At 36.4% G+C, this 23,843-nt stretch overlaps 1 protein-coding gene across 1 annotated transcript; it reads left to right on the top strand.

Moving 5' to 3' along the window:
* The first annotated feature begins 2,686 nt into the window (after positions 1-2,686).
* On the top strand, positions 2,687-3,631 carry LOC101433257 (olfactory receptor 5P76-like). Its single transcript, XM_004471460.2, has one exon. The coding sequence runs from the start codon at positions 2,687-2,689 to the stop codon at positions 3,629-3,631; it is 945 nt and encodes a 314-aa protein (XP_004471517.2).
* Positions 3,632-23,843: the final 20,212 nt, after the last annotated feature.

A 23,843-nucleotide genomic window follows, 5' to 3' on the forward strand; every position in this document is an offset into this window, starting at 1 on the left:
AAACTTCCTAAATCCCAGATTTGTCTATCTCACCATATTACTGTCGGGATTAAATTAGATAATGTCTGCACAATGTTAAGCATAATGCTTGTGGGACAATCAGGAAGGTGAGATAGGATTTTCTAAAATTAGTTTAGTTAGATTGGCAAGGGATTGAGACTGAGTCTCAGCAGGTTGGAGATATCAGTTTTTACTGTCTTCTACCTACTCACATAAGCCACATACCAGAAGTCATCTCTCTGAGGCAAGATATATGAAAAGCAGTCTTACCTGGAAGTCATCCAAACCTCATATTATTTTACAGTTCTTTAAATACATAACTTGCAAAATATTTATTTTATAACATTTCCTAGGTACATTTAAAATCCTTCTTTACCTGTGGTGCAGCCCATATACCCCAAGGTACTTAATGGAGTGTCTTACATATATTATTACAAAATGTTTAAAAATGAGCACATGTTGAATGAATGAAGCTAAGGTTATCTTTCCAAAATTGAAGTTTAGTATTCCTGAAACTTACAGATCCAAGTAGAATTAGAACCAGCATTTATCTATGATATAATTTATTACATTATTTTCCCAATAAGATAATAATGAAAGTTCATCAACATCGATAGAGAAAAACCCAAATGTTTATTAATAATCTGACTTCTTGGGAAATGACAGAATCCTTACAGGCTAGTTGTGTTTCTGTGAACTGAAAACTCAATATACACTTGAGAATGTGGTAATGATCTGTGGTGCATTTGATTCCACATTTGAATCTCTACAGTCTTCAGAGATTTATGCTTGGGGGATTTATCACCAAGACAAACAATTAAATATGGTTATATAACCACAGTGACATTGGATTTGGTATTGAAAGATGAATGAGTGCTTATTCCCAGAGGTAAGATTTTGATTGTGTGAATTAATCTGTTGTAACGATTTTTATTTACTATTTCAAAATACTTGACTCTCAAGTTGTCTCTTTATCCTCAACCCATAGTGGGGAAATGGAGCAGATGAAATCCAGCAATCAGTTTTTAACCAAACTTATGTGAATTATTCATTTTCCATAATGTTAGTCATGTGAATAAACAAGCATAATCAAGTTTCTCAGGATTCCTTCTTCATCTATCCCAAAGACAGAAACTCATATTATCTTTCAACACTATTTAAACCTAGCACTCAACTATAATGTTAATAAATTAAAAGATTTGTGATTCTTGGGGATTTGCTGTTAATAACAATATCTGCAAAAAACTTGTTTTGTTTATGGGTCTGGATCCTCTACCTTCACAGGAAACAAGAGACGCTGTATAACGCGCTGGCTATAAAGACAGAAGGCTTGGAGGTGGTCAACACAGCCACCAATTGGGTGTTGTGGGTGAATTTTATAAGTTTATATGCTATAATTTATTCAATTGTAAATATTTATTTATAGTATAAAATTATTTGAATTGTTCAAATAAATTTATTTTAATTATGTCCTGAATATGAATCAGGCTTTTGCATATTTTTGGCATGGATATTTCAAATTTTTTGATAGAACAATATTTTTAATTGTACATTTTAAAAAGTATTTAATACATTTGTAAAAGGGGACTTCATAGATAACCTCAATTTGAAATTCCTTTTGAAATTACTATCAAAACAAATACATTTCTCCTTTCAAAAAATGGTCTTAATTAATAGACATTGTGCAATGTATAACCAAATAGGCACCACAGTAAATATTAGCTGCCTGGAAATTTAAAGGCTAATCTGTTACCGAGCCATTGCCAAATGTATTGGTCTTCACAGTAAGGATTTAACTTCATTTATACCAGAATTACTAAACTATGGGCCATAGTCTAACTGTCCAGGATTCATATGCTTATTCGGTATTTGCTGTGCAACCTTATGCAAGTTACTACCTCTTTCGAATTCATTTTCCTCATTTGTAAGATAGTAATGAAAGTATTATTGAATGGAAAACAGATTAGCACTACATATAAAAATTTATCATTAAATATGCACATAATAAATATCACCAATTATTAAAATCTATATTATATAGTTATATATATATATTTAAATTAAAAAACAAGCAATGTTTACTAACACACTATATCCGCCAAGCAACAAGCCCCTCTTCAGCCCTCTCAGCTTCCTCTGATAGCTTCTAGTCTATTTCTGCTTGTAAATTTGCTATGTCTAGGTATTTCACATATGTGAAATCATGCATTATTTACTGTTAAATATCTGCTTTTTTCACTCAGCATAATGTTTCAAAGGTTCTTGTATGTTGCAGAGTCTTAGAACTTCCTTCCTTTTTATGGCTTAATAATATTACAGTATCTGTATGTACCATATTTTATTTTGTTTCTTTTTTTGTTAAACTCAACTGTTGTTTTCATTATCTACTTTGGCTTATTTTTATTTTTAATTTTTTAACTCTAAAGAAACCTTATATGTGTTTTGTAAAAAAATATAAAAAATAACTGACATATTTCAAAGCAAATTTTGGTTTTTGGTTGCCAACAATTTTTAAATATAGATAAATACATCAATGTTGTAAATATGCACTAATGCTTGATTAACATCTTTTATTTATAATTACTTCCCTTATGTGTCGAAAGAAAAACAAAATCATCAAATTCATAACTTATTTAATATAATTTTTTTCATGACAGGTTCTCTTTGATACCTGTGACACTGTCTCATGGATTCCCTGGTGGATGGGAACTACACAGCAGTGACAGGATTCGTTCTACTGGGCTTAACAGATGATCTGAAGCTTCGGGTCATTCTCTTCGCCATTATCCTATGCATCTACCTGGTGACCATATCTGGCAATCTCAGCACAATCATTCTTATCAGAATCTCCTCTCAGCTCCATCATCCTATGTATTTATTCCTGAGTCACTTGGCTTTTACTGACATAGGCTATTCATCTTCTGTTACACCAGATATGCTTGTAAACTTCCTGGTGGATAAAAATGCCATCTCCTATTTTGGATGTGCCATCCAGCTTGGATCAGCTGTCTTCTTTGGGACAGCTGAGTGCTTCCTTCTGGCTGCTATGGCCTATGATCGCTTCGTGGCAATCTGCAACCCACTGCTTTATTCAACCAAAATGTCCACAAAAGTCTGTGTCCGGTTACTCTCTGTGACTTACATAGGTGGTTTTCTCAATGCTTCCTCATATACTCTTTCCTTCTTTTCTTTATTTTTCTGTGGATCAAATCAGGTCAATCATTTCTTCTGTGATTTTGCCCCTTTAGTTGAGCTTTCCTGTTCTGACATTAGCATTCCTGTAGTTGCTTCTTCATTTTCTGCTGGGTCTGTTATTGTGGTCACAGTGTTCATCATAGCCGTATCCTACATCTATATACTCATCACCATCCTGAAGATGCGCTCCTCCGAGGGACGCCACAAGGCCTTCTCCACCTGCACCTCCCACCTCACTGCGGTCACTCTGTTCTATGGGACCATTACATTTATTTATGTGATGCCCAAGTCCAGCTACTCAACTGACCAGAACAAGGTGGTGACTGTGTTCTACATGGTGGTGATCCCCATGCTGAACCCTCTCATCTACAGTCTCAGGAATAAGGAGATTAAGGGGGCTCTGAAGAGCGAACTTCAAAGAAAAATAGTTTTTTGATATTAATATTTAGTGACTTTTTATTTTATTGGGTTTGATATAGTAATGTAATATTAATAAAATCAAAGAAGAGTATGTACCTGTGGTGAAAATGCTGTCGTAAATCTTTTGCTACTGTGGAGCTGTTATAAATGTGGGGGTAGATCTTCCAATATCAAACATTAAATCAGAATATGATTAATGAAATGAAATGAAATACAAATCGGTTCACATGAAAACAATAAGGTGTTTTTATGTTGTATTTGTGCTTTTTTTCAAAATTAGTTCTTTGTTTTAAGTTATGTTATGGTACTTCCACAACTTTAAGAATGGGTACATTTTCAACAGCAGCTCATCCTGTGATGAGCCTGATATCTATAGTTTTGACTCACATGTTCTGTGGAGAAATGATAAAGTGGAACAGAAGATAAAATTACTGGAAAACTGTGACTGCAGAAAGCGATTCGTGGGTCATGGTTCTCATGGACCCCGAAAATGCTGGCCTGTGTTCCTGCCTTATTTATTTCAATATGGATATAGGAGTCCCAGGAGAAGTAGAGGAGGAGACCCCTTGTCTATCCTGTGTATTCCACAATCAGGTCAGAAGAGTTGGATTCCCATATGAGAACGAGTAGGACTCTGAACTCCCTGCAGACTGAGTGAACCAAAAACCAAAATATTTCCAGAAGGAGAATCCAGTTTTCTGGACGGCATGGAGACAGTGAAGAACAAGCTCCTGGGGTGACTTGTTCATGAACAGGCCACATCCTGCTCAGGCAGTTCCAAAGGACTGGACTATCCCTCCCCTAAAATCATGATTTAGCTTAGAGAGGCTTTCTGGGATGGTGAACACTAGCACATAAATTTTTCCCTCTGTCCTCTTAGTTTCATATATAATTTGCATCTTTATGCAATCAAAAGCATATGGCATTAATCATTTCATTCATTCATTGTTTCTTTCATTAATTAAAAATTATATTTGGTATAATTACATAGTTGTACATTCATCTCTTCAATCATCATAATTGGATTATTTCAATAAAAATAAAAAACAGACAGAAAGAAACAAGAAAATCACAACTATGTGATCATACCAAATACCATTGATTGTACATTTCAGTTGAACTGTATGCTTTATTAATATGTATCAATAAAATTGATTTGTTTTAAAAATTACATTGATTATCTCTAATACTCCAGGCACTTTCCAAGGCAAATAGAAATATTAGCAAAAAGAGCTGTTTTCTTTATGGAATTTATCTTCTAGCATAGGAGAAGACAATAAAACTAAAAAGTAAGCAATACAGAATATTAGAACATGAAGAGTGTTAAGAATAAAGAGAAAGCTTGACAGAGTAAGAGAGTAAGGAAAATTGATCTATCAGTGGCAGAGAGTGGTCAGTGTGGACCTCATGTGGAAAATTATGTAGCAAAGGATTATAGGAGGTAAGGACATTTCATACTAAATATAACCACATATATGTGTATAATTGAGCAAATCTAGTCTTTCACTAATATGTGTATATTTTACTTGGAAACTCTGTTCAAGCTATGAAAGGCTTGATTTTTAAAATTAACTCCTTTGTGAGACAGATATAAATAGCTTCATGAAATGTAAAAGGCACCTTATTTTTTTTTTAGATTTATTTATTTATTTATTTATTTCTATCCCCTCCCCTCCCCCAGTTGTCTGTTCTCTGTGTCTATTTGCTGCGTGTTCTTCTTTGTCTGCTTCTGTTGTTGTCAGCGGCACGGGAGTCTGTGTCTCTTTTTGTTGCATCATCTTGTTGTGTCAGCTCTCCATGTGTGCGGCGCCATTCCTGGGCAGGCTGAACTTTCTGGGTGACTCTTCTTATGGGGCGCACTCCTTGTGCATGGTGCTCCCCTATGCCGGGACGCCCTTACATGGCACAGCACTCCTTGCCCGCATCAGCACTGCGCATGGGCCAGCTCCACATGGGTCAAGGAGGCCCAGGGTTTGAACAGCGGACCTCCCATGTGGTAGACGGACTCCCTAACCACTGGGCCATCTGCTTCCCGTAAAATGCATCTGAAATCACAGTAGGCCTTACAGGGTGATAAGGAATTGTATCACCAGACTGAAACCTAGACTAGTGAACTTGGCACTCAAAAATGCTTTACAGTTTAGAAAATCTGACAAGTCAGAACCAACAGATACAAAACTTAGCTGCAGATTTAGTATTCTTCTGGGGCGAGGGAGTAGATATCAAAGCCTAGGGCAGGTTCAGATAAGATGTGTAAATATTGTATCTCATGTATGCTCTCACATTAAGAGAAAATATAAAGTAATAAAGCACTTGTACTGGCTTGAATGTCTGGAAGTTTAGCATCTCTCAAGACTTTACCTTGTTATGGTCAAGGACAGAGGGTGCTTCTGGGTGATTTAAATATGCAAAAATATATCTTTTCTAGAGGAGGTTTTTCATCCCATGTCTTTTCAAATTTACAAATATTCAGATAGAATAATTATCACACAGTTAAAAATAATGACATTGCAAAGGAAAAGAAAACACCAAATATGGGAACAGTACAAACAACATTCAACAGACACAGTACCACAAAGATATAAGACATGGGAATTAAAGGAAAAATTATATTCCTGTATATAAAGAAACACAGGCATGAAAATAATTAAAATTACAGAAAACAAAAATTAATAACTCAGTAGTTCTATAAAACAACTAAAAATAACTCCTACACTGAAAAATTCACCATATTAGTAGAGTTGGACCATGCCTTTCTCTTTGGTGGGAAAAAGGATATCATATAGCCTTCTAAGGACTAATCTTTGAATCGATCCCAAGTTACAGCACATGCAGAGGATCCATTTTAGCTAAAAAGCTTCAGGTCCCTAAGTTGAAGCAATATATCTTATAACCATGTCAAATATAGTTCCAGGGTCCCTTCAAGAGATGTTTCCAATTATGAGATTATGGCACTCAAGAAAGCCTAAATCTGTGGCCTCTAGTGGGAAATTATACGTCATATTTGGTCTTCCAATATAGACATATTTTACTAATGATTATTTTTACTATAAGTAATATTGCATGGTACAACCTAGTATTACACTTTTACTAGAGTTTCATGAAAATAGAGTTAGAGAGTCAACCCTAGGTCAAATTTGTCCTTAGAGAAGTCTAAAGGATTTTGTTAATTCTTTACCACCAAGGAGATGATACATGTCATCAGGCACCTTAAATGCTAGGCTGCTTTTACATACAATTCTGAATGAACACATTACCTTAGAAGTCTCGCTGTACTATAACATAAGCAGAAAGTAAAGACACAGGATGGTGGTATTAGAACGGGTCCATCTACCCTGTGTCTCATGTGCAGGTTTTGTTCAAATTATGAAACCCTTTCAGTTTTTATAAAAGAGTTATCAGCAGGGTATTCTGCAATCCTCTAATTTATGTTTTGCAAATTTTCAAGTTTTTTGCAAAACCTTATTAGTAATGAGCCTAGGCTGAAGACATCACTTTAACACAATTATACGGTTTTGTTTCATCTTGATTTTTTTTTTAGGAGGTACTGGGGATTGAACCCAGGACGTTATTCTCAGGAAGCAGGTGTTCAACCACTGAGCACATCCATTTCCCAATGAGAGTTGGTTTTTCATTTGTTTGTTTGTTTGTTTGTTTGTTTTTAGGAGATACCAGAGATTGAACCTGGAACCCCATACATGGGAAGCAGGCACTCAACCACTTGAGCTACAACTCCTCTCCTTGATGGATTTTACAATTTTTTCTCATGTTTACATCAAGATTATCTCACATATTGTCTTTTTACTTTAAAAAATTTAAAAGCTGGGAGAAAGTTGAAACTGGAGTCTCAACTAAAATAAAAATAATAATCATTTAATTTTCATAAAGAATTTTAACACAATTCCCTGAAAACAGACTATATTTTAAAAGAAAGCAATTCTTGGTGGCTAGGTCCTCTGACCTGGCTCCCCATCCCTTCAGCCAGCCTTATTAACACATCTGGCCCATGGCCCTACATCAAGGGTCTACCAAAAGCCCAGGAATTGACCATGGCAGGATGAGTATGGCCTGCCATTGACTGTATTGTATAATGTACAAAATATGGATCACAATATTGATAAAATTTAACATATAAGAAACATAAGTAAAACCAGCAGCAGAGTACACATTTTTTAATGCTATGTTTAAAATTTTGTCAGATTCTGGCAAATAAAGCAAGACTCAAATAAATTCAGAAACTGCAAATAGGAAACAAATGGAATGACTAGTGCTATAAAGCATAACAGAATGTCAAAATTTTACTATATCAGTCTAATAACTCTTTCAAGATGGAATATGGAAAAACTCATCAAAATTTATGACAAAACATTACAAATTAATTAATATGGTGTACAGAAAGAAAACAGACTAAAGGGAAATGAAAAAACTTTGGAAACCTGTGGGACAAGACTGAGTAGGTCAACATACATGCAAGTTGAGTCTCCAAAGAGGTCTGAAAAGAAAATATTTTTATTGTGAAGAAGTTCAAGGTATCTTTAAAAAAAATTTTTTTTATAAAGATACATAGGTCACACAAAATGTTACATTAAAAAATATAAGAGGGGAAGTGGCTGTGGCTCAATCAATTGGGCTCCTGTCTACCATATGGGAGGCCCTGCGTTCGTGTCTCAGGGCCTTCTTGTGAAGGCGAGCTGGCCCATAAGGTGGGAGAGCTGGTGCAGCAAAATGATGCAACAAAGGGAGACAAGCAGATACAGAAAAATGCGCAGCAAATGGACACAGAGAAGAGACAACAAAGATTGGAACAAGCCACAAGGGGGGGGGGGGAGTAAAAATAACTTAAAAAAAAAATATGAGGTTACCATATACCCCATTTCTCATACCCTCCACTCCTGCCACATCAACAACTTCTTTTATTAGTGTGGTACATTCATTGCATTTGATGAATACATTTTGGAGCACTGCCACACAGCATGGATTATAGTTTATGTTGTATTCCCACTCTCCCCCAGTCCATTCAGTGAGTTATGGCAGGATATATAATGTCCAGCATCTGTCCCTGCAATATCATTTAGGACAACTCCAGGTCCCAAAAATGCCCTCATATCACACCTCTTTTTCCCTCTCCCTAACTTCAGCAACTCCTGTGATAACTGTCTCCATTTTTTACAGTTTGCATTCTTGTGTACTATCTGAGAAATCTTTGGCTACTCCAAAGCGACTAAGATTGTCTCCTAAATATGCCTCCAGAAGTTTTATAATTTTGTCTTTTGAATTTATGTCTATGATACCTTTTGAGTTAATTTTTAGTATAATATGGTAAAAGTATTATTATTCATTTTTCCATATGTATACATATGCTGAAAACACTTCCTTTCCAATTTAATTACCTTTAACACTTGTGTATACACAATTTATCATAAAAGGTGAATCTATTTGTGAGCTGTCTTTTCCAATGCTAAGATCTGTATGTCAGTTTTTCACCAATACCACACTATTGTGATTATTGTAGCTTTATGGTAAGTCTTGAAATCATGCAGTGGGAATCTCCCAAGTTTGTTCTTCCATTCCAAAACAGCTTTCACTCTTCCATAGTTTGTATATCCATATACATTTTTAGAACCAGATTTTTAAAATGTTGTGTTTGAATTTTAATCCAAATTGCATTGAATTAATAGATCAGTTTTTGGAGTTCCAACCCATGAGAATGTTAACTCTTTCTGCCTTGACTTAGTCTTCTTTAATTCCTCTCAGTTAAGTAATTTTTAAGGATGTTTTGCAAAACTTTTCATAAATTAATTCCTAAATATTTCCTAAGTTTTGACATACTGCAAATGCATATTTTCTGTTTTCATATTATCTTGTTTCTTGCTAGAATATAAATATAAAATTGATTTTTGTATATTAACTTTGCATCCAGCAACCTTATTAAATTGGTTCTAGTATATGCTTCTAGATTTCTTAGAATTTTCTGCATGGAAAATTAAGTTATCTTCAAATGGAGGTGGTATTTCTTCTTGCTGCTTCATCTTTATGTTTCTATTGCTTTGTAATGCAATGTCAGGACCTCCAGCAAAATTGAATAAAAGTGATTAGAGTGAGTTTCTTTGCCTTTTTCACAAAAGTAGAGGGAATCATTTAATATTTTACCATTTTAATTATAAAGTTTAATGATAAAGCCTATTCAAAGATGCTCTTTTTCATTTGTGTTTTGTTCCTCCCCCCTTTCCTTCTTTCTTTCAGAATATTTCAATGCTTTTTTACCTGTAATTTCATTTATCCATTAATAAAATGAATCAACTCTGAAATTATTTCTTAATGGTTCCTCTCAGGATTACAGTACATGTCACCCAATTGTCACAGTAACTTATGTTAATATTTTATCAATGTGTAAACCTTATGTTTCTTTTCCATTCCCGCCTTAATGCAGTCATTGTCCTATGTGTTACATGTGTATAAAAGACATTAAAAGAGAATGTTATAAATTTTACTATTGCGCATAATCTTATATCCTGTCACTTTGCTGACATCATTTATTAGTTCTAGTAACTTTATTATGGATTTTTCAGGATTTTCTAGGTTAGGATCATATCATCAATTAATAATGAAAGTTTTATTTCCTACTTTCCTATCTGGGTGTTTTTTTTTTCCTCTTGCCTAATTGCTCTAGCTAGAACTGCTAGCATGATATTGATTAGTAGTGGAGACAGTGAGCATCTTTGTCTTGTTCCCAATATCAGCAGGAAAGTTTTTAGTTATTTTACCATAAGTACAATGTTAGCTTTGGGTTTTTCATAAATGCACTTTATCATATTGAGAAAGTTTCCTTCTATTCCTATTCTTTGGAGTGTTTTTTTAAAAATCAAGAACAGATGTTGTAGTTTGCCAAAAGTCTTTTCAGCATCAATTGAGATAATCATGTGATTTTTATTCTCCAATTTGTTAATGTGGTATATTATACTGATTGATTTCTAGTGTTGAACCACCCTGGCATACCTGGGATAAAACCTACTTGATCATGGTGTATAATTCTTTTGATGTGCTTTTGAATTTGATTAGCAAGTATTTTGTTGAGAATTTTGCCATATATATTCATTAGAGAAACTGGCCTGTAAATTTTCTTTTTTCATAATATCTTTATTTGGTTTTGGTATTAGGGTAATGTTGGCTTAATAAAATGAGTTTGGTAGTGTTCCATCTTGTTCAGTTTTTGGGGGGAGTCTGAGGAAAATTGGCATTAGATCTTCTTTGAATGATTAGCAGAATTCAGCTATAAAGCCATCTGGTCCTTGGCTTTTCATTTTAGGGAGGTTTTTGATGACTCTTTCAATTTCTTTGCATGTGATTGGTTTGTAGAGGTCTTCCATTTCTATTAAGGTCTGTGTAGGTTGTTTGTGTGTTTCTAGGAATTTGTCTATTTCATATATGTTGTCTAGTTTGTTTGCATACAGTTGTTCATGGTATTTTAGGATTTCTTTTATTTTTGCATGGTAAGTGGAAATTTCCCCCTTTCCATTTCTGATTTTATTTACTTGCATCTTCTCTCATTTTTTCTTTGTTACTCTAGCTATGGGTTTGTCAATTTTGTTGATTTTGAAGAAACAACTTTTGGTTTTGTTGATTCTATTTTTTTTAAAGGAGCTACCAGGGATTGAATCGGACATCTTGTGCAGGGTATCAGGTGCTCAACCACTGAACCACATCCTCTCTCCTCTGTTTTTAAAATTTCCATTTCATTTATTTTTGTTCTAATCTTAACTTCTTTCCTTCTGCTTGCTTTGGGATTACTTTGCTTATTTTTTTCCCCCTAATTTCTCCATGTGTGCAGTTGGGTCTTTGATCTTAGCTCCTTCTTCTTAATTAATGTAAGCACTGAGGACTCTAAATTTCCCTCTCAGCACTGCCTTCACTGTATCCCATAAGTTTTGATATGTTGTGTTCTCATTTTCATTTGTCACCAGATATTTACTGATTTCTCTTGTAATTCCATCTTAAATCCACTGATTATTTAAGGGTGTATTGTTTAGGATGCTGATGACCTCTCTGCTTCTAAGTGAGAAGGACTTAATCTCATGGGCAGATGGATGGAATTGTCTTGCTTGCAGTTATAGATAGTCTCAGGTTTTTGGGATGAGCATTGTCTATCTTAACCCTTTGTTAGTTGTCCTGGGCAAACCCAATGAACTGGAATATTGGTATGGACTGCAACTATGCTGAGAATCAGAGCTTAAGTGGCATATGAACAGCCAGAAGATTTAATGTATCTGGGACACATATTTAATGGGTAGAGTGCTGATTATAGGTTCAAATAAAAATGGCATAAGAACCATGTGTAGGGAAATTATACATAAGTCTAACTCTAATACATTGGGGAGATAGTTTATCATATATTTGAACATAAGGAGCACCAACAGGGTGCCCTGTCTATAGTGTCCAGATTCTCTAGAGCCTTAGCGAGCCCCTGCTTGAGTGTTGTTTATTGTAGCAGTCAATGAGATCCTCCAGAGACCTGCATAAGCATAACTTCTGGAATGACCTCCTGACTCACTTTGAACTCTCTTAGCTATAAAAACTCATTTATATTTAATATTTCTCCCTTTTGGGAAATATTAAATACAGGTAATATCTTTTTTCAAATACATTGCTAGTTGGTGCTTGTTAATCATCCTTTGGTGCCAGGGAGGGTCATCCCCAGGCGTCATATGCCATGCTGGGGAAAGGTAGTGAGTTCATGTGCTGAGTTTGACTTAGAGAAAGGCAACATTTGAGCAACAAGATGACTTATGTGAGGTAACTCTCGGGCAATATATAATACTAGGCTAAACTTCAATTTCACAAGAACTAGGTTCACAAGTACAAGCATCAATATCAAGGGCCTGGCGTATTGTTCTGTCCTCCTTGGCTAGGCACTCCCCATGTACTCGAGGGATTCTTGCCACTCTATTAGAGGATGTAGGAGGACTCCTCAGGATGGGATTCAGTGTTTTATCTGTTATTGTGTGGATCTCCACCCACTGAGGCAACACCCTGTGATCACTTGAAAGAATTCATATTCCACAAGGGCATGCCCCAGGTGCACCCGCCTCACCAATTCCCCCACCACTGATACCCTGCACTGGTGTTGCTCCCTTGCCACCGTTGTAACCCTTCTGTGATGAAAAATCTACCCCAAAAACAAACCCAAACATAAATAAATAAAAATAATAAAAATAAGATTTAGAAAAGCAAAACACTTTTGCACTGTGTCTTTCATCACCATAAGATCTATTATCTTTTATGCATCCCAAAATTCTCAAGAATGAGAAGTGAACAAACATAAGGGGAGAATGTGACTGTGGACTAAAGTAGTCTTATTATTCTAGCAATGGAAGAACTTGTATCATTGATATAAAGTCAGTGGTCACCAGAGGTTCTGAGGAGATGGAGAGGGAGGAATAGTTGTAAAATGGGACATTTTGGGGACATTGGAATTGTTTTGCATGGTATCACAATAATGTATACAGACCATTATACATTTTGGCAAAATTTATAAGATTTCATGGTGCAAAGTGTAAACTGTAATGTAAACTATAGACCATGGTTGTAGCAGTGCTTCAATATGTGTTCATCAATTGTTACAAAAGTACCATACTAAGAATATTGTTAATATGGTAAACTGTGGGAGGGGGAGGGAGTGAGCATATGGGAATCCCTACATTTTTTATGTAACATTTATTTAAAGTTTCTTTAAAAAAAAAAGTACCAGAATAATGACAGATGTCGTTAATGGGGAAAGTGCAGGAGAGGGAGAAGGTAGGGTATTTGGGAACCCCCTATTTTTTTTAACTGTTAAGAGTATTTATTTTTCAGTGGTGGAATTATGTGTTTTTCTTACTTTCTCCTTTTTGCTCAACTGAATATTCTTTTTTTTCCATAAAAATAAAAATTTAATACAATACATTTTACTGAGAAGGTGAATAGGAGGAGAGAGAGAATACGGAAAGGATTCAATATTCAGATGTGCATTCAAATTTTTTTACCTAACAGATTTTCTCTGCAATTCTCCTTGAAATGCTATCAACTAAAGCTTTGCGTTCTCAGTTTATCTTTTGCCAAATGGGGATATTTGTACCTTCTCTGTATCCCAGGAAGACAGATCTGGTAAGTCAATGTCCATGGTATGCTTCAAGAATTGCAAAGCAATCTTGCAAAGGCTATCATGTCCTTCATAAACAAGCCCCTGAAAAGAAGCAAACCTGAAGCCTAGGGATTTTGTATATCATTTTCATTTTAAAAATATATTTTTATTAAAGAAGTTGTGAACTAACAAAACAATCATGCACATGTGTAGAATTGTCATACAAATGTGGAATATTTGTTACAGATTATGAAATAATATCATCAGACTATTACCACTAAATATGGTCCATTGCATACACTTGGCATATTTTTCCATACTTCCTATTAACATGTTACATCTTTGGCAATGATGTAGGAACATTACAGTATTGCTATGAACTATAGTCCATACATTATATTAATTGTATTTTTCCCATGCTTCTCCACATCTCCAACATTCTGCAATAGTAATGCTCATTGCTCCAGTTCACAGAAGGTCATTCTTGCATTTGTACTATTAATCACAATTCTTACCCACCTCTGAATTCATTGTGTTATTCAGTCCCTCGATTATTCTCTAGCTTTCTTTCAATTGACATTTATATTCCTAGACTGTCTAGAGTATCCTTTTCATACACAATCTCATGTATAAACTAGCTGCAATGCACTATAATGTATTACCACCACCTTTATCCATTTCCACACTTTTACAGTCAAATTAAGTAAAATTTCTATATACATTAAGCATCAGCATTCCTTCACAGCCCTCCTCTTATCTCCTAGTAACCTATATTCTCAGTTTTAAGTCCATGCATCTATCTTTGTATTTAGTTCATATTAGTGAGACCAATCAATATTTGTCTTTTTATGTCTGGCTTATTTCAGTTAGCATAATGTCTTTAGGATTCATTCGTGTTATCATATGTGTCCCAGTTTCATTTATTCTTACTGCAGCCTAGTATTCCAATGTATGTATATACCACATTTTGTTTATCCATCATTGGTTGATGGATACTCGGGTTGTTTCCATCTTTTGGCAATTGTGAATAATGCCACTATGAACATTGGTGTGCACATGTCTGTTTTTGTCACAGTTTGCAGTTCTTCTGGATATATTCCTAGTAGACAAATTGCTGAATAATATGACAGTTCCCATTTATCTATGTTTTCTTTCATTGCTTGTGCTTTTGGTGTAAGGTTTAGGAATGCACCATCTACCTGGTCTTGAAGATGTTTTCCTACATTTTCTTCTAGGAGATTTACGGTTCTAGCTTTTATATTAGGTCTTTGATCCATTTTGTGTTAATTTTTGTATAACCTCTGAGATAGGGGTCCTCTTTCTTTCTTTTGTTATGGATATACAGTTCTCCCAGCACCATTTGTTGAAGAGACTGTTCTGCCCCAGTTAGGCAGGTTTGGCAGGCTTGTCAAAAATCACTTGACTAGAGATGTGAGGGTCTGATTCTGAATCATCCATTCGGCTCCATTGATCTATGTGTCTATTTTTATGCCAGCAACATGCTGCTTTTACACTGTAGCTAGGTAATATGATTTATTTATTTATTTATTTATTTTTACAATTTTAGAACTTTTTTTTAAAAGATTTATTTTATTTATTTCTCTCCCCTCCCCCCCTGCCCTGTCCCAGTTGTCTGTTCTCTGCATTCATTTGCTGCGTGTTCTTTTTGTCTGCTTCTCTTGTTGTCAGCGGCACACGAATCTGTATTTCTTTTTGTTGTGTCATCTTGCGTCAGCTCTCCATGTGTATGGCACCATTCCTGGGCAGGCTGCACACTTTCTTTCCTGCTGGGCGGCTTTCCTTATGGGGCACACTCCTTGCGTGTGGGGCTTCCCTACGCGGAGGCCACCCCTGCATGGCACTGCACTCTTTGTGTGTATCAGCACTGAGCATGGGCCAGCTCCACATTGGTCAAGGAGGCCCAGGGTTTGAACTGCGGACCTCCCATGTGGCAGACGGATGCCCTATCCACTGGGCCAAGTCTGCTTCCTGGTAATATGATATAAAGTCCAGAAGTGAAAGTCCTCCAACTTTGTTTCTCCTTTTTCAGATGTTTCTGGCTATTTTGGGCTTCTTACTCTAACAGATAAATTTGATAGTTATGTTTTCTATTTATTTTTGAAATGCTGATGGAATTTTTTATTGGGATTGCATTGAATCTGTATATCAATTTGGGTAGAATTGACATCTTAATGATATTTTGTCTTCTAATCCATGAACAGGGAATGTTCTTCCAATTATTTAGGTCTTTTAAAATTTATTTTAGAAATACATTGTACTTTTCTGAATACAATTACTTTATGACTTAGTTAAGTTTATTTCTAAATATCTGAACCTTTTAATTGCTAATGTAAATGGAATTTTTTCCCTGACTTTCTCCTGAGATTGTACATTACTAGTACATTAAGTGAAAGGTCACTTAATTTTGTGTATCCATCTTGTATCCAGGTCCTCTATGGAAATAGTTTGTTAGCTCTAGAAGTTTTGTTTTAGATTTTTTCTGGACTTCCAAGATTTAGGATCATATCACCTGTGAATAGCAAAAAATTTACCTCTTCCTTTTGATTTGGATGCCTTTTATTTCTTTTTCTTGTCTGATTGCTCTAGCTATAACTTCTAGAACTATATTGAACAACAGTGGTTATAGTGGGCATCTTTGTCTTATCCCTGAGCTCAGTGGGACAATTTTCAGTCTTTCACCATTGAAAACAATGTTAACTGTAGGTTTTTAACATATGGCCTTCATTACGTTTAAAAAGTTTTTTCAATTCCTATCTTTTGGAGTATTTTTATCAAGGAAGGATGCTGTATTTTGTCAAATGCCTTTTTTTTTCAATCAATAAGATCATGTGGCTTTTCTTCTTTCATTTATTAATGTGGTATATGATACGGATTGATTTTCCTTTGTTTAACCACTCTTTGATGCCTGATATAAAACTCATTTGATTATCATGTATAATTCTTTTAATATTTTGTTGGATTTGATTAGGAAGTATTTTGCTAAGGATTTTTGCATCCATTATTCATTAGGCAAATAGGTCAGTATTTTTCTTTTTTCGTAGTATCTTTACCTGGCTTTGGTATTAGGGTGATATTGGCTTCATAGAATGAGTTTGGTAGCATTCCTCCTTGTTGAGTTTTTTGGAAGAGCTTGAGTAGGATTGGTATTAAATCTTGTTTGAATGCTTGGTAGAATTCACCTGTGAAACCATCTGGTCCTGGGCTTTTGCTTTTGGGAAGTTGTTTGATGACTGTTTGAATCTCTTTACTTGTGATTTGATTGTTGAGGTTTTCTATTTCTTCTAGAGTCAGGGTAGGTTGTTTGAACATTCCTAGGAATTTTTCGATTTCATCTACATCATTTAGTTTTCTGGCATACATTTGTTTATAGTTCCTCTTATGATCTTTCTTATTTCTATGGGGTCAGTGGTAATGTCCCTGTTTTCATTTCTTATTTTACTTATTTGCATCTTCTCTCTTTTTCCCTTTGTCAGTTTAGCTAAGGGTTTGTCCATGTTGTTAATCTTTTCAAAGAACCAACTTCTCATTTTGTTAATTTTCTCTATTGCTTCTTTGTTCTCAGATTCATTTATTTCTGCTCTGATCTTGGTTATTTCACTCCTTGTACTTGCTTTGGGAATAGTTTCCAGTTCTTTTGCTAGTCTTCCAGCTGTGTAATTTGGTCATTGATTTTAGCTCTTTCTGATTTTTTATTGTAAGCACTGCGGATTATAAATTTCCTTCATTGCATCCCATAGGTTTTGATATGTTGTGTTCTCATTTTCATTAATCTTGAGATATTTATTGATTTTTTTCTCAGTTTTTTGTTCACCCACTGGTTATTTAAGAGTGTGTTGGTTAATCTCCATATATTTATGAATTTCCCCTTTTTCTGCCTCTTGTTGATTTCCAACTCTATTCCATTACGATCAAAGAAAGTGCTTTGTATAATTTCTATCTTGTTGAATTTATTAAGATCTGCTTTGTGGCCCACCATATGTTCAATCCTGGAGAAAGATCCATGACCTCTTGAGAAGAATGTATATCCTGCTCTTTTGGGGTGTAATGTTCTGTACATGTCTATTAGGTTTAGTCCATTTATCATATTATTCAAGCTTTCTGTGTTTTTATTGATCCACTGCCCAGATGTTTTATCCAATGCTGAGAGTGGTGTATTGAAGTTTCCAAGTAATATTAATGTAGAGATATTTATTTCCCCCTCAAGTTTTGTCAGTGTTTGCCTCACATATTTTGGGGCATCCTGGTTATGTGGATACACATTTATTATTGTCATTTCTTCCCAATGAATTGCCTCTTTTATTATGTAATGTCCTTCCTTGGCTCTAATAAAAGTTTTGCTTTTCAAGTGTATTTCACCCAATATAAGTGTAGCTACTCCAGGTTTTTTTTTCATTACTGCATGTGGAATATCTTTTTCCAAGCTTTCACTTTCAATCTATGGGTATCCCTGGGTCCTAAGGTGAGTCTTTTGTAGAAAGCATATAGATGGCTCCTATTTTCTTATGCTTTTTGCCAGTCTGTGTCTTTTGATTAGGGAGTTTAATCCACTAACATTCAATGTTATTATTGTAAAGGCAGTTCTTATTTAGCCCATTTTTACCTTTGGGTTTTATCTGTCATTTTTTTTTTCACCACTCTTTTTACATTTTAACTTACTTTTGGCAATCATTTCTAGATTCTCTTCCAAGACTCTCTGTCTTTTCTTTTAAGGTTGCGGCACATCCTTTAGTATTTCTTACAAAACTGGACTCTTAATTACAAGCTCTTTCAGTTTCTGTTTATCTGTGAATATTATATACTCAACCATATTTTTGAAAGAAGATCTTGCCAGATATGGTTCTTTACTGGCAGTTTTTCTATTGCAGTATCTTAAATATATCATATCACTGCCTTCTTGCATCATGGTTTCTGATGAGAAATTGGCACTTACTCTTATTGGGTATCCAATATATGTTATGCATATCTTTTCTCTTGCTGCTCTCAATATATTCTCTTAGTCTTTGGCATTTGACATTCGGTTCAGTATGTGTCTGAGAGTTGGTCTATTTGGATTTATTTGTATGGGATTATGTCATCCTGCTTGTGCATGGATATCTACATCCTTCAATAGGGTTGGAAAGCACTGGTTCTCCTGAGGACTGTGGAGACACACACGTTCTTTGGTGATGGTAGATGGCTCTGGAGTTCAGTGCTTTGTCAGGGGTTGCTACTTTGGAATTTGTGTTCCTGAGTGTGATGGAGTTGGACTCAGATATGACCTTACCACACGTGCCTCTTCTGTCACTTTTACTGAACGTGTGGTTGGCACTGGGGTTGGTTTATACTCAGGAACCTTGAACCACTGGACTGGCCATATGCCAGCTGGGCCCTGAGCCTCAGCAGAGTTTCAACTCCTACTCTCTGGTTTGTTGGACTCACCCAGGTCAGCTAACAGGGAGGTAAAGATGGTCAAGAACCACACCAGGGAACTGAGAGTGCCTACAACTCCAAATAGGAGAATCACATCCATCAACCATGTGGGATCTAAGTCTCTTCTTGATATAGAGGTGGAGTGTACATCACTATCCCAGGGTCCACAGGATGGAGGAATAAAATATGGATTAAAGTGAACCTACTGGTATTCTACTATAGAACTATTGTGACTAGTAATGGAAGGAACTGTAGCATTGATCTGGAGAAAGTGGTCATGGTAGTTGCTGAGGGCAGGGAGAGGGAAGAAGAGATGAGATATGGGGGCACATTTGGGACTTGGAGTTGTCCTAAATGATATTGCAGGGACAGATGCTGGACATTATATATTCTACCATAACCCATTGAATGAACTGGGGAAGAGTGTAAATTACAATGTAAACTATAATCCATGCAATGCAGCAGTGCTCCAAAATGTATCCACCAAATGCAATGAATGTGCCATAGTGATGAAAGAGGTTGTTGAAGTGGGAAGATTGGGTGGGGGTTGGGGTATGTGGGAACCTCTTATATTTTTTAGTGTAACATTTTTTTTGATCTATGTATCTTTATAAAAAAGACAATTCAATTAAAATTTAAAAAAGAATTAAGATAACAAATAAAATAAAATAAAAATAAAAACTAATTGAATTTAAAAATAAAATCTACTTTTCCAAAAAATAGGGTTGGAAAATTTTCTGCCATTATTTCTTCAAATATTTCTTCTACCCTATTTCCCTTCTCCTTCTGGGAAACCCATTACACATATGTTTGTATGTCTTTTCCTGTAATTTTTTCCCCGGGAGACTGGGTCATCTCTTCCTGTTTCTTGATATGGATTGTAACTATTTGTGATGCCTTGGGAATCTGGCTTACTAGGTGTATTTATTCTGGGTCCGGATTCTTTAATTTAGTGCCATGATCTGTGCGGGTGAACTGAGAACCTGAGGGGAGGTGACGGGAGCTGAAGAAAGGCACATAGAGACAAAGACAAGTATAGAGGGGACCAGGTGAGCCAGGTCTAGCTGATGGCAAAGCCAAGGCCCTGAGCTAGCTCCACAAGCTCTATTTACAGCAGTTAACTAGGTCATTGTTCTCAGAGCAAGGGCTATCAGACATGACATTCTTTGAGGAGGGTTTTCTTAGAGTTTCCTCTTATCAGAATATCAGCTCCTTTCTGCTTACTTGTGGGTACAGACATAGCTGGCCACACCCTCACCATTCTGTACATATTGATCCTCCCTAGCAAAATGGCTTGAGCCCTGAACATTTTCGGGCACCCCTACAATTTAGTGTTTTCTTGCCCTTTCTTGCTTGCTGTTTTGTAGCAGGAGCTGAGGATGTAGTAGGTATTATAAGCTTTGAGGCTAATGATGTCCACCTTGCCCCAGGGACTGATGAAGCTTCTCCCTCCTTTCTCCTCTGCCAGGGTTAGGGACAGAGTCACAGTCATGTGTACTAGTCTGAGTCATGCAGGTCAAGACTATTGATTACTGCCTGGAGAGATGGATGAAGCATCATGCCTGATCCTCCTCTGACTGGGGTGGGAATGGAGCTGCAGATGTGGGCAACAATCTATGCCATGTGGGTAAAAAATGACCACAGTTGCCCAGGTAGACTGACATAGCACTGCCTCCCCCCTGCCAGGGTAGGGATGGACCCTCTGAATTGCCCAATAATTTAAGCTGTGTGTTGAATGTGCCTGCATTTACCCTGAGAGGCTAAGTGAGTACTGTCCCTTCTGCCCTTTAGGGAGTGGGGATGGAAGCAAAGGTGCCCAATAGTTCTTTCTGTGTAGGCCAAAAGTGCCTCTCATTCCTTGGAGAGAATTAGGAAACACCATCCCATTCCTTGTCTATGGGTGTGGAGGGGAAATAGAATCAAAGATACTCTACAAGTTTGTGCAACCTAAAAGCACCTTCAGTTACCCAGAGAGGTTGAGGGAACACAGCTCCTCTCTATCCTACTGGAGTGTGGGGATGGAGCCCCACATGTCTGACTATTCAGTCTCTTTGGACAGTAAGGACCTGCAGTTACCCAGAAAGGCTGGTGTGTTTCCCACCAGCATCTCTTTGCCAGTAGTGGGGCTGGAGCTTAGGTTAGGGCTGCAGTCTGATATGGGTTGAAAGAAGCTGGTCCCCACCATCACTGTGATTTTCAGTCAGCCCTGCTTCTGCTTTTGCTGGTGGCAGAGTTAAAATGGTATCTAAGTGGCCTCTTTCTGACTTGGTCAGGTTCAAGCATTAGCTCTTCTTATGATTATACTTTAGCTAGCCAAATTTATTAATCAGTAGCTGAATTTGGTGGCTAGCCATCTCTTCCTCCCCCATTTTTGGGAAATGGGGCTTCAAACTCCAGGCACGGAATAGCTACTGAGGTGGCTAGTACCACCAGTGAAGGATGGGCTGTGGCCTCTGTGGTATGGAATATGCTACTCAGGCAACTTTATTGCAGATGGGCCATCTCCTCTTTCCATTTTTTCAAGACTGTTGCAGGATGCTCCTCTGGGCTCCTGGTCCCCCCAAACAAGTGCTTTAGATATCTCTGGGTGATTACAAACTACTCAACTGCCTTCTTGCTCCTTTACTGGAATCTACTTTATTTTTCATGTAACACTTATGTACTCTAAAACTTCTTTAAAAATAAAAGAAAAAAGTAATAAAGAATAGAATTTATTCTCACTATATTTTGAATTTCCACCTGTTATTAATTTATAACTTCATTCCATTATGATCAGAGAAAGTGCTTTGTATAATTTCAATCTTCTTAAATTTATTGAGATCTGATATATGACCCAATATATGGTCTATCCTGGAAAACAGCTATGAGCTCTTGAGAAGAATGTGTATCTGGCAGTTTGGGGGTGTAATATTTTATAAATGTCTGTTAGGTCTAATTTATTTATCATACTATTCAAGTTCTCTATTTACCTATTTATCCTCTTCCCAGATATTCTATCCAATGATGAGAATTGTTTATTGAAGTCTCCAACTATTATTGTAGAGAAGTCTATTTCTCCCAGTGGTAAATAGGATCACTTGAAGATTTATTTTTAATTAGGGTGTAGCTCAACTCAATGAGGTTGGGGACTTTATCTGGGTTACTGGAATTCTTCAGAAAGAGAAGAAATCCAGACATAGTGAGACAAAACCAATATGGTGGGGAGGGGGGTCAGAAAATGAGCCAGAAACATAGTGTCAGCAAGAACCTGGAGGAAAATGAGACGATATCGCTGTCTGAGAGGAATTTCAAAGAACCAGAAGGATTGCTGGCAAGCCAGTTCCAGCATGCCAGTTTCTGGGGAGAAGGTAAGCCTTGACAATATCTAGATTTTGGACTTCCTTTAACCCCCAAAGCATGAGGCAAAAATCCCTGTTGTTTATGTCAATCCATTGTGTGGTATTTGTGGTAGCAGCTCAGAAAAACAAAGAAAATTTCTTATTTTCTTAATTCACCCTTGCAAATCAGAGATTATCTTTCTTTCCTTGATGTCCTGCTGCCTGGTCAGCTGACCAAATCCCATTTCACCTTAAGAAGTGTTTAGTTTTGGCCTCTTTTTCAGGGCAAAAAATTGCCTGTAAACCTCTTTGAGGCATAATAAACAGCACACAAAACCTCCTGAAAACATTACTGCTGTGTACTCACACCTAAGCCCAAAATACTGCCCTGTCTCAGTTCCTGAATGTGATGAAGCACTTCTTTCCCAGGAGATATTACATAGCTTTTCTCACTGACTAATTCAACAGGAAGTCAAACAAGACTTTTGTGTCAGAGACCTTACTGACTTTATCTTCTCTTGTGAGTGTTCACCTGAATAAAGTAATATTATCTTTCACTTATACAACTAAATTTGGAGTTAATCACTTTTCACATTTATTTATGTAAATATTTGATTGAGAATCCCACCAAAATAAGCCTATGTGCCAAAGTGTACTATCCATATATGCAATTATAAACACCATAAATAAAAACAAGTTATGCTCTTATGATAATAAAACAATTTTTGGAAGAAAAGATTCAGAACTATGCTGATAAAAGATGATGTTAATTCTTTCCACTGCTCTTATTTCAATCATTTTCTATCAAATTATGGTCATAACCCAGAGCTTAGAGGCCATCTCAAATATTAATATTCATTTCAGTATTAAATATCCACACCACACTAAAATCAAAATTTTTTAATCACTTTTTAAAAAAATTTTAAAAATAACATTAAAAAAATATGAGGTCCCATTCAACCCCACCACCCCCACCCCATCACTCCCCCCACAGCAACACTCTCTCCCATCATCATGACACATCCATTACATTTGGTAAGTACATCTCTGGGCATCGCTGCACCTCGTGGTCAGTGGTCCACATCATAGCCCATACTCTCCCACGTTCCATCCAGTGGGCCCTGGGATGTCCGGTAATTGTCCCTGAAGCACCACCCAGGACAACTCCAAGTCCTGAAAACGCCTCCACATCTCATCTCTTCCTCCCATTCCCTGCACGCAGCAGCCACCATGGCCACTTTTCCCACACCAATGCCACATTTTCTCTGTCGACCTTGGATTGGTTGTGTCCATTGCACATCTATGTCAAGAGGAGGCTTAGATTCCACGTGGATACTGGATGCAATCCTCCTGCTTTCAGTTGT

Source organism: Dasypus novemcinctus, chromosome 10 (assembly GCF_030445035.2).
Source record: "Dasypus novemcinctus isolate mDasNov1 chromosome 10, mDasNov1.1.hap2, whole genome shotgun sequence".
Lineage (NCBI taxonomy): Eukaryota > Metazoa > Chordata > Mammalia > Cingulata > Dasypodidae > Dasypus > Dasypus novemcinctus.

Bases quoted from the DNA above. Each gene is read 5' to 3' on its own strand.
- LOC101433257 (XM_004471460.2), top strand. From the start codon at position 2,687: ATGGATTCCCTGGTGGATGGGAACTACACAGCAGTGACAGGATTCGTT.